General features: G+C 27.7%; 2 protein-coding genes across 2 annotated transcripts; both read right to left on the bottom strand.

The window, feature by feature from the left end:
* Positions 1 to 5,501: 5,501 nt before the first annotated feature.
* On the bottom strand, positions 5,502 to 6,479 carry LOC136082671 (52 kDa repressor of the inhibitor of the protein kinase-like). Its single transcript, XM_065802089.1, has one exon. It carries the CDS (start codon positions 6,477 to 6,479, stop codon positions 5,502 to 5,504), a length of 978 nt encoding a protein of 325 aa, XP_065658161.1.
* A 58-nt stretch (positions 6,480 to 6,537) lies between these two features.
* Positions 6,538 to 8,031, bottom strand: LOC136082670 (uncharacterized). Its single transcript, XM_065802088.1, has one exon. The coding sequence runs from the start codon at positions 8,029 to 8,031 to the stop codon at positions 6,538 to 6,540; it is 1,494 nt and encodes a 497-aa protein (XP_065658160.1).
* Between the last annotated feature and the right edge of the window lie 3,765 nt (positions 8,032 to 11,796).

Here is an 11,796-nt window from a genome sequence, read left to right as displayed (position 1 = left end):
ACTTGGGGCACCTAAAATAAAAACTACAAAAATTAAATATTTCAAATATTTCTTTAATAAATAAATAACACTTTAAACAGTTTAATCCCTTAGTTTTGAGCTTTTTGTTCTAGCCGTCTCAAGCAATAAATACAGTTTTCGTAATGCAACAGCGGTGTGTCCACAATTGTTTTTAATATATCACCAACTTTAAAGACCTGCGACAATTATATTAATAAAAGTCATTATATTGAAATGACAAATGGCTGTAAAACAAATCATAAATTTATTGTAAAAACTGCGTTTTACTTTGTAAATCAGACTAGTTTAAGTTCCTTCCTAATAAGCAAGAATTTTCAAACAACTATTAACTATAATTATCTCATTTTTGATAGAAATATTTTTTTAAGGATTTTAATAGCTGATAAAGAGCTGCAACAAGTTTTAAGCATCTTACAGTTAACTTTTTTTACAAGTTTCTTAATTTAATATTTTTAATATCTCAAAATTCAATGTATACAAGTATAATTCAAATATTACTTGGTTTTTGTTGACTTATGGACTTTATTAAAGTTTAAATCTATTTTTACTTATAACTTTAAGAAGTATTTTTTTCAAGCAGGATAATTTGTTAAAAATATGCTTATGTTGGGCAATGAATATTCTAATGACTAAAAAAAAAAAAAAAAAAAAAATATATATATATATATATATATATATATATATATATATTAATGAATAATCTAATAACTAAAAACTATATTCCATGGCTAAAATAAAACAGCAAAAGTCAAACTGAATAGCATAGTAGAAAAATACTCATTCCTTACTTAACAAAAAATTTACTTAAAAAAAATGACATATTTTCGAATTTTCACCAAATAATGTCAATGGTTTCGAGAATGTAGGAATTAGTAAAACTAAGTAAATTTTGTGTTTTTTAATTTTTAAAAAAGAAACTTTTTTTGTGAAAAAAACTCAGTTGTTTTTGCTTATTATGTACATATATATATATATATATATATATATATATATATATATATATATATATATATATATATATTTTAGTATCAAATATGGTATATCCAATAATCGTTTTTAAGAGTTTCTTCTAACTTATCCTGAATTTTATGTATATCATTTATTGAATATTTATTTGGAGTAAATATATCAATAATGCGGTCTAATAGTATCAAAACAAAAATAACATCAACGTTAACCTTATTTACATACTAAATACAAATTTAATAAAACAAAGACTTTTAAAAAGCGAATTGCTCAGAATTTGGCTTTATTATTTAACGTCAATTATATTTTAAATAAAGTTTAATATTTTATTTAAATCCTTTTTATTATACTTTCGAAATTTAATTAGAAAACTATTTTTGCTCATTGTTAGAATACATATTCTAATTAAAACGATATAATCAATGCAGTATAAACAATACGATTTAAGTCAGTAATATCATTTAATCTAAGTATAAATCCTGAATCTTAATTCATATATATAATAAATAAGTCTTAAATGCAAAATTACGATATTATATTGTAAACATATTTGCGTCATCATGAAATGTTAAGTCGCATCAATAATGTAAAGATTATTTATTTATAAGCACAAAAAGATTTTCCTCAAAAGATTTATAGTATAGTTGTACTCCTAACCAGATTAGGCCTGTAGAAAACACCAATCCTAATATTTTCATCAAGCTTATCCGCAAAATCAGATTCTAACCCAGCCGGCATCTCTACGTTGTTTCAACGTTGAAATTGTTGTTGAAGTGTTGTTTCAACGTTGTTCAACTATGTCTCAACGTTAAAACAACGTTACGGCTTAAACGTTGTTTATTTAACGTTGATTTAACGTTAAATCAACGTTGACAAAGAAACTTATAAAAAAACCGTACGTTGATTTAGTAAAATTAGATAAAGCGAAAAAGTAATTAAATCAATATTTTAGTATAAAATGCAACACGCAGGTGTTTGTGTATGAAATTTTGAATTTTTGATTTTCAAAAACGTTTTATTTAGTATTCAAATTTCTACTTGTTTTTACAATAAAAGAAGATAATGACTTATTTACGAAACTGGCGAAAATGTCACTCTAATGTTATGGCAGAATTATCTTCTAGTAGTGAAGAAGAGAAACTCGAGAAAAATAATGACAATTCAAAATTTACACAAAACATCAGTCAAGTAGAAGAAGACAAAAATTCGGAAAGCGATTATGAAAGTGAAGAGTTTCTTTATGATTATTTGTCTCAAAGTGACAATGGCACTGTGTTTTTCTCAGAAGAAATTAAAAAAAACGATGTTTCTCTTAATCATTAACTGGCGAAATGGCAGTAGAGCACTGCTGTTCACGTGAATGTGTAAACTAGCTGTTAACTATACTGATAGAAGAACGCTTCTGCTATCTTCAGAAATAGCTTTTTGTATAACAGTTTCAAGACCAAAGTAACAGTCTTCAAAATTGGTTGTCAGTAACTGATTTTGGAGACTGAAGCAAAGCTCTCCCAGCAAGCAAGCAACGTTGAAACAACGTTGAAATAACGTTGATCAACGTTGATCAACGTTATTTCAACGTTGTTTCAACGTTGTGTGCTTGTTGGGCTTTTATCTTTCAATGAGGATAAGAAAAAAGGAAACAAAGTACCACAATTAGGTAACGTTGATAAGTTCTCAATGGCAGTATGTTAATTAAATCAAGGCAGTATGTTAATTTTTAGTGAACTTTTATTTAAATTTATTAGGTTTGTAAAAATATTCAACAAAAATTGTTTTATGAAGCTATTTTAATTTATAGAGTTTCAAAAGAGAGTGTTATATTTATTTACTGATATAAGAAATGAGCTACAAAGCCAAAACACAGTGACCAAGCCTGATTATAATAGTGAATTTATAAGCTAAATAAGGCTTATTTCGTCAGTAGCTGAATTTGATGAAGTGGACAAGATATTAGATGATGAAAAAAACACAATTATCAAGGGTGAATTTTAATAAGTATTTTATCAAATAGTTATATCCTTTAGTTTCAGAACTTTTTTTAATTTTATGTCTACAGCTTTATGTCAAAACTTATAAAAACTTATAACTGTATATATTAGAACAATGGCTTCTGATGTGGTAGTATAATTTCAATGGTTTAAGGGCAGTTGATGTTTAATGTCCACAGTTTCATTTTTATTAAGATGATTATAATACATTATGAGCGAGTTTAGGCAATTTTTACAACCAGATGCCATTCCTGGTGTTAACTTGTTATTCAGATCAGGACTGATTATTTTTTTCTTGTTATACTACCAGAAGATTCCCAGACAGGTTTACAAGCTCCTTTTACGATGAAATTGAGAGTTTTATATCCAAGCTTTCCTTCTCGTAGATGAGTCTTAAGCTTTGCTAAAAAATATGCCTATTCTAATATAAGATCACTTTAATGTCATGACCAGGATAATATAAGAACAAATAACATTTTTGTATTGTTTTAGAGCATGACTAAAGTTATTAATAAATTTTAGCAGAACAAATAAAGTGATTTTAATTAAATGCCATTTTTATCAGTCACTTAAAAGTATATGATTATTTGTATAAATATAATTAAAATTTCAAACAGTATTAGCTTTACATGTTTTTTTGTTATTTTTTTTTAGTTGACTCAATTACAATTAATTGGTGTAATTTTCGTTTAAAGACATAATTAGCAAAATAATGCTAATGTAATCAAAATAATTTTTAATTATTGATGAATTTTAATGATTAATTTATTTAGAAAAAATTTGTTTGATAATGAGTTCAATTTAAATATTTGAAAAATAAGTTAAAATGATAATTTATTATTTATTGAGATGCTTTCTTTTTTTAATTTTTGTTGCTTTTATATTATCAATCAAACTTAGATATTGTTGTACAATATTTTATAATATACCTTATGCTATACTATTATATTTTATATTATTAATATTATCTATTTTTGTTCAATATTCAGTATTACCCTTATTTAGATATTTACGTTTTATTATTCTTTTATTATTCTCCTCTGATACCTTGAGTTATTTCAACATTATATATTCAGAACTCTGCAGAATAATAGAATAATAAATGTATTAATATAAATGAATTTAAAATATAATATATATATAAAATAAAGAAATCTTATCTTTGATAATAATGTCTACTAATATTATTGTTTAGCAAGTATCATGGTTATAAAATGTCAAGATTTAGCTAGTTTAACTAGGCCTGTTAGTACACTTATATTATGGTTTCTTCATTTTTTTTAATAGTTCATTTAATGTTTTCAAAATCAAGTATGTGGAAAGGAGCTGTTTGGATTGAAGATTTACAAAGAGAAGAAGATGTAATTCCATCTAATTGGATTAGTTTTAAAACTATTTATTGAACTCCAGGTGCCAAAGTATTGACTGCACTAAAATGCCAAGAAGAATTGACTTAAGTTTCCACAAATCAATACTAAATTCTCTTCAGGTATTTCATCTATATATTACAATTATTATTTTTTAAATAATGTGGTAAGAAGAGTTATTTTGTTGATACAAAACATATAACTATTCATATAAGTATTTAATTCCAAAGAAAGCAAACAGTATTGTGAAAATTTTGATTTCACAACTACAAAAGAAAAATGTGATAATGAGAATGTCTATTTACGAAAAAGAAAACAGAGAGAAATTCATGATTATTTCCCAAGTATTACTTTTACTATTACATATTACATAGGTATTACTTTTATGTGCTTGGATTACATAAATTTCAATTTTTATACCTAAAAATAAAAATGTTTTTAAAATTTATACCATAAATTAGTAATTATATTTTACAGTTATCAAAGATTTAGATGAAGTGTCAATGAACCTGACCTCCAGTTTTTCATTGATCAAATCTATTGGTATATATATATATATATATATATATATATATAAATTTAATTCACCTCCCCAACGTCCAAAAGGCCACTACAGACGAGTAGGCTACTTAATTGTGGTTATAACCCTCTCTTAACTCTATAACTCCAAAATACGAAAATACGCACTTCAGTCACATGACAAATTCCGAAGACAAAATTTGAAAAGTTTTTTATATATAAAGAAGACTTTTTCAGATTAAATTTAGACCAATTTTTTTAATCTATTATGTCATAGTAAAACGTTTTACGAAAAGTAAAATGATTAATCTTTCATAAAATATCTGCTAGAATTTTTATCATCAGTTTATCTGGCTGTAGGAGAGGTTTTAATTAAGTTTTTGTAATTATTTTAGCTTAAAGTTTTTTTATTTGCGTTCTTGCCAGGGCCGGCCTTATGAATTGCGGGGCCCAATTTAACGAATGCTTGCGGGGCCCACCTGATTTTTTTTTTTACAATAACTACTATTGATAAAATTATTGAAACACATTTATTATACAAAAAAACATAACTCCACAAACGAATCAATAAACAATAATAAAAATATTACAATGAATTTAAACAAAACAGTTCTTGTTATTGTCATAATAAACAAATAATCTATAAGTCAAAGTGGATCTTTCTTGCTTTTTTGCTTGCGGAATCTTTTAGAATTTTTTCATAATTAATTTCTCTACTTATAGGAGATTCAATTGATATTAATGCCAAATTGTTTAGTCGTTCTTGGTTAATTACTGACCTAAGGTAGGTTTTAATTAATTTTAGTTTTGAAAAACTTCTTTCACCGGAAGCGACTGTAACTGGAATTGTCATCAGTATTTTTAGGGCTATGAACAAATTTGGAAATGCAGTCGACCTATCATTACAAGCCAAATATTTAAAGAGTTCTTTGGGTTTTTGTTGTTGAACGGGCAGTATTGGCTTAATTGCCTCCATTTCTTCGGAAAGCATGAACCCTTCTATATCTTTTGTAATGTCTGTCAAAGCAATTTCTAGGTCGGCTGAATGTTTTCTGAGATCTTCTTTAGACATATTTTGAAAATTATATAGAAATCCAAAAAGTTTATGGTGTTCTTTCAGCTGCATAAACCGTGGTTGAAGAGATTGCAATGCTTTGTCTACAACTTGATTGAAAAAATTTACCCGGAATTCTGTCTTGGGGTCTAAAATTGGTTCGTCAGAAGATTCATAAAGAAACATTTTCTTTTTCTTGTAACAGCGCTTCTGTTGAAATATGGGTTCAACTTCTAACTCATTTGCAAGCCCTTTGGCATCAATCAATGCTGTTACAAAGCCTGTCTCTCGGTATGTCTTCAACCAATCAAACAATTTTTCAAAAGATGTCAGCCCCGCGGCAATGTCTATGGTATTGCTTTGAAGTTCCTTGCTAGTAAAATTTACTTGAAACAATAAAGAGTGCCAAAAACATAGTGCAACCAGAAACCTATAATTTGTCATTTGGCTTACTAATGATTCAGCCTCACTTTTCCCTTGAGCATCATTTGTGCTTTTTGCTAGTTCTTCTAAAGCATCACACACTTCTGCGGCTTGAAATCGTACAGCTTTAACACTTACCATTCTATATTCCCATCTTGTTTCTGATAATAGTTTAACAGACAGGCATTTCACATGCTTTTTAAAAACAGTCCATCTTTTTGTAGATAAAGCAAAATACGCTGTAAATACGCTGCAGGGTTCCAAAAAATGTCATGGCATCTGAACACGTTTTAGCCATATCTCCTAGAACAAGATTATAATTATGGCACACACAAGGAGTATAGAAAGCTCGTGAATTTATTTCCAAAAGTCGTGCTTGCACTCCAGAATTGTGCCCTTTCATATTAGCTCCATTGTCATACCCTTGTCCTCTGATGTTTTCAACATCTAGTCCTAGCATTTCAATTTCTTTCACAAGAGTGTTAAATAAATTTTCACCAGTGCTGCTCTCAACTATAATAAACTTTATAAAATGTTCATAAATTCCTGCTGGGACATCTGAGTGTGTGCCATCAGCGACATATCTTAGCACCATTGACATCTGTTCCTGATGGCTGATATCAGGAGTGCAGTCAAGAATCACTGCAAAATACTTTGCCGACTTAATTCTAGCAATAATTTCCTGTAGAACAGCTTGGCCTATAGTATCAATAATTTCATCTTGTATGGTCTTGCCTAAATAATGATCATGAATGTCTTTGTTAATAATTTTCTGTATATGATCTTGCATGACTGGATCAAATTTTCCTAGCAATTCAAAGACGCCTAGAAAATTGCCATTATGTGGATTTCCAATTTGTTCTTCAGACCCACGAAATGCCAAGTTCCTTTCTGCCAAAAACTGTACAGAAGCAACAAGTCGCTCAAAGACTCGATTCCAGCGTTTTGTTTCCTGTCTTATTAATTTTTCATTTAATGTATCAACAGTTAATCCAGTAGATAACCTTTGCTGCAGTTCATAGCAATTAAGTGTACATTGCAAATGTTTTTTTGATTTTTCATGATCCTCTAATCTTGTATGAATATTTGACCAGCTGTCAAATCCAGAAGTAGCAAGTGCAGAATCAGAATTTGTGTCAAAAAGTTTGCAATAGTAACAGTAAACTTTATCAAATGATTCAGAATATATTAGCCATGGTCGTTCTATAACTTCCCCATTTTTTAATTTTCTTTTACAATGAAATTTCGAAAAATATAACCCTTTTTCATTTTGCGGAAAATTTTCTACAGAGATCTTAGGGGGTCCTTTGTTCACTAAATAATCTCTGACATTTTGATTTATTTTATTTGGCCATGTAGCAGGGTCATCTTTTATCTTTAAAATATCACATAGTGCTGGGTTTGAATTTTCTTCTCTTGATTCTGAAATATCCTCATTATCCTTGTGTGTGTTAACAGATATATTTATACATAATTCAGATGTATTTTGTTGAGCATTACATCCAGAAAGAAAACTACTACTAGCTTCTGATGTAATTTTTTTAGAAATATTTGTTTCAATGTCGTCTGACTCGACTTGTTTGTCTGATTTTTCAGTTTCAAACAGATCTACTGATTTACTCAAATATTTATCTAACGCACCTTTTTCTTTTTCTGCTTCAGTTTTCTTTACCTTAGCTAAGGTTCTCTTCATGTTACCACTTAGATATTTTCTACCGACGTCCCTTTGTCTTTTACTCATATTTTGGCTTGTGTTCTTCAAAACTAAAAACTTATCTCTTTTTTTACTACTAAATTGCACAATAAAATAAAATAGTTTAATTAAACTAAATTAAATAAAAAATCCCCCTTACAAAATTAAAAGTAAAATTAACAAAACTAATATAAACATTTTCCCTTCAATTAGCTAAAACAATATAGAGATAAAATATAATAAAACATATTGATAAAGAGATAATAAATAAATAAATCCATTAGAATTATAGTAAGATTAAAACATAAAAATAGCTTTTTTTATTTGAAGCATGAAAACAAACTTAAAAGTTCTTTTGTTTTTAGTTAATATAATGTTTACTGAAGTATTGAACTATATAGACTGTGATTCTAGATACTATAATATAGTATCTAGTCTAGATAAATAAATCTTAAGTATCTAAACAACTCAACAAATTAAAACATAAATAAAAATAAATCTTAAGTATCTAAACAACTCAACAAACTAAAACATAAATAAAAATGTAAGCAATTGATTACTGCAAATATCTTAATATAAATAAACAAACATTTAATATTAAGATTATTTATTAGACTTGAAAAAAAGTACTCTTAAAATTATCCAATAAAATTTATATTGTCTTAAATATAAAATATTTACTGAAAAGCGAGAAAAGTTTGCGTTAAACAAAAGTAAATAAAACTAATAGTAAACAAAATGAAAAATAATTATAGCATAAACAAACAAAAAATATATTACAAACATTTCAAAAGTAAATACAGCTTAATCTTTAACAATATAAAAGCTGCCGCCATGTTCATTGCTTGCCTCGTGAATTTTCGGAAATAAGTACTTTGGAACTTTCGAAAGTAGATTGGAAACTAATATATTTTATACCATATACCGCAATAACTAAGATAAACTAAAAATAACAATAGACGTTACCATGCGCATTAAACGTTCAACGTTAATTGTACGAATTATATGAAGATTGATAGAAATTTATAAAAAAAAATTACTGCCATTTATAATGATATGCTATAAATTGCGGGGCCCCTACCAAGCGCGGGGCCCTATTTGGAGCAATCGGTCAAATCGGCCTAAGACCGGCCCTGGTTCTTGCATTCTTTAAAATAATATATAACTATTTTTCTTTGTTTCCATTTTTTTTTTTTTTTTTTTTTTTTGGTTTTATGATAAATAAGGTGGTCTAAAATAACTTTAAAAAAACTAAGTTTTTGCTAATATTCGGGGGTATTCAGCTTAATTTTTAAATTTAAGTTAAAACCTGCTAAACCCCGTCCTCTTCTTCCTTTCAGTCCGATTCTCAAATTTGTTTTCAGTAACTAAAATAATTTGATCTTGTACAACAAAATTAAAATTGTTGTACATAAATTTAAATCGTTAAAAAAAAAAAACAATAAAGGAAGAGATATATATAAGTTAACCGCCTGTTTTGGAATCTAGTTGTCAATTATGCATATCAAGTGAAAAAAATAAAACGAAGGGTAAAAAAAGAAAATTGAACCAACAAACCTCGAAAAACTGTTTTAAAAAATTGAAACTTGCTTCATCAGGTTGTATAAATAAGTTCAAATCTATTCGTATAAATAAGTTCAAATCTGTTCGTATTAGTAATATGAAAAAAAAATTTACATCTAACGACCCTAGAAGGACATATAAACTATTACATGCAAGTAATAAAGCAAAGATTCATCAATTAAAAAAGAAACAAAGTAAGGAAATAAAAGAATTAAAAGATTTTTATAATAAAGTCTTTAAAAGTCTTAATAAAAGAGTTAAACTTTTATTAGTTAAGCTTGAAAAAAGTGACAATAAAGTTGCCCTCCTTCATGAGAAAAAAATAATTACATGCAAAAAATTTTATTATGTAAACAAGAAGTTTAGCATGGTAGTAAATAAACATAAAAATTTGTCTTCTAACAGTTTAAATAATCCTGAAAAGGATACCGACTCTCCTAACACTAGAGTATTAAGCAAAGAAAATAAAGATTTTAATTTAAGTTGTCTTCTCGATGATCGCAGAATAATAACATTTCAAAACGGAAGGTATTCTAATGATATAAAAGAAGTTATTATGGAGTTAGTTTCTTTGAATGTCAGTATGAACAAACTTAATGAAGTTATCACAATTGATTTTAAAAAACTAGCAAAGATAGAGAAGCTTCCCTCAATTGGTACAAAATCTCGATTTTTGACTGAGGCTTTAGCACTTGCTCAACTTGCAGAAGAAATAATAAACACTGTAGAAATTAATTCGGGCAATTGTCTTCACAGTGACAGTACCACTAAACATCATAGACATTTTCAAAATTTCCAAGTTACTACCACAAATGGAAGTACTTTATCTTTTGGATTATGTGAAATGGCTGGCAGTGATGCAGATTGTACTATTAATGCGTTAACCAAAACATTAGATGATATATGTGACATTTTAGAAAGTAGCAGCAAGGAAAACGATTTTTCTTACCTTGTATGTTCTTTTAAAACTACCATGTCTGATCTTGGGCCAGTTAATCCACTGTTTAATTTAAAGCTTAAAGATATGAGGAAAAAGTTACTGCCTAAAGTTATAAAGAACTGGGAAGGTTTAAAAAAAGGCGAGCAAGCAGATTTCATTGAAATGTCTAATTTTTTTTGTAGATTGCATTTATTATCTAACTTTGCAACAGAAACTGATAAAACAATTAACTCATTCGAAAAGTTAGTTTCAAGTAGTAGTTATGAAAATATTTTTGCATTCAATACTGCTAAATCAGGTGCCACGAGATTAATAAGAACTGCATGTAAAGCTTTTCATGTGAGGGGAAGTGATGAAGCTGGAGTTGCTGGATATTTTAAAGCATTTCTTGCTGGTAAAGGACAAAGTAAGTGTATGCTTGCACCCTTTGTTGGTAACAGATTTAATATATTATATCATAATGCTGCAACATTGTATTTTCATTCAAAAGATATTTTAGAGTTTCTTCAAAATTGGCCAAATCAAAATAATCTTTTACTTGCAGTTAAAGAAGATATTAGCAACAAATTATATTTAGCGGAAGTGCAGGCTCTTGGAATAAGTGATGAAATAATTACAGGTCCACTTTGGCGGATAATTGAATCACAAAAGAGTATTCTTGATATGAATCCATTTTTGTTAACCCTAAAAATGAAATTTTCAGATTTGTGTAAAAATGCATCATCGATTATGATCCGAAAACACCTATATTCAGTCCAAGTGATGTTAATATTCATAAAGATATTTTGTATGATAAATTATTTGAAGAGACTAATGAAATTGATTTAAATATTTTAACACAGCAGACATTAAAAGTAATATGTCATTCTTTGTTAGTTGTTCTGGAAAGACAATCTGCTGATCAACTTCCTGGAGGTAAATATTGGTATCCTTCTGATAATATAAGTAAGGCTGCAGAGAATGTTCCAACAACAAACAAAGCATCAGAAAGTGACTTTGCAGTATTGGATCTTTTAATTCATACAAAGCCAAATGCCAAAATACAAACTATACAAGCTTATACTATGTGGTATAAAAACAAAACACTAGACTGGTTGGATAAAAAGACTTTAGATGAGCGTGACTCATTGCTAAAAAAAGCTTCAACAAACTTTAATAAAATGAAAGATAAATACAAACAACGTCATTTAGAATTAAGGTTTGAAATGAGTGAAAGGTTGTCTGAAAAGCATAAAGCTAAAAAAACAGCTGATGATAAAGTT

Source organism: Hydra vulgaris, chromosome 07 (assembly GCF_038396675.1).
Source record: "Hydra vulgaris chromosome 07, alternate assembly HydraT2T_AEP".
NCBI lineage: Eukaryota > Metazoa > Cnidaria > Hydrozoa > Anthoathecata > Hydridae > Hydra > Hydra vulgaris.
Note: the sequence above shows the minus strand (reverse complement) of the source record. Positions and strands in the feature narration are given on the sequence as shown.

Bases quoted from the DNA above. Each gene is read 5' to 3' on its own strand.
- LOC136082671 (XM_065802089.1), bottom strand. From the start codon at position 6,479: ATGGTAAGTGTTAAAGCTGTACGATTTCAAGCCGCAGAAGTGTGTGAT.
- LOC136082670 (XM_065802088.1), bottom strand. From the start codon at position 8,031: ATGAAGAGAACCTTAGCTAAGGTAAAGAAAACTGAAGCAGAAAAAGAA.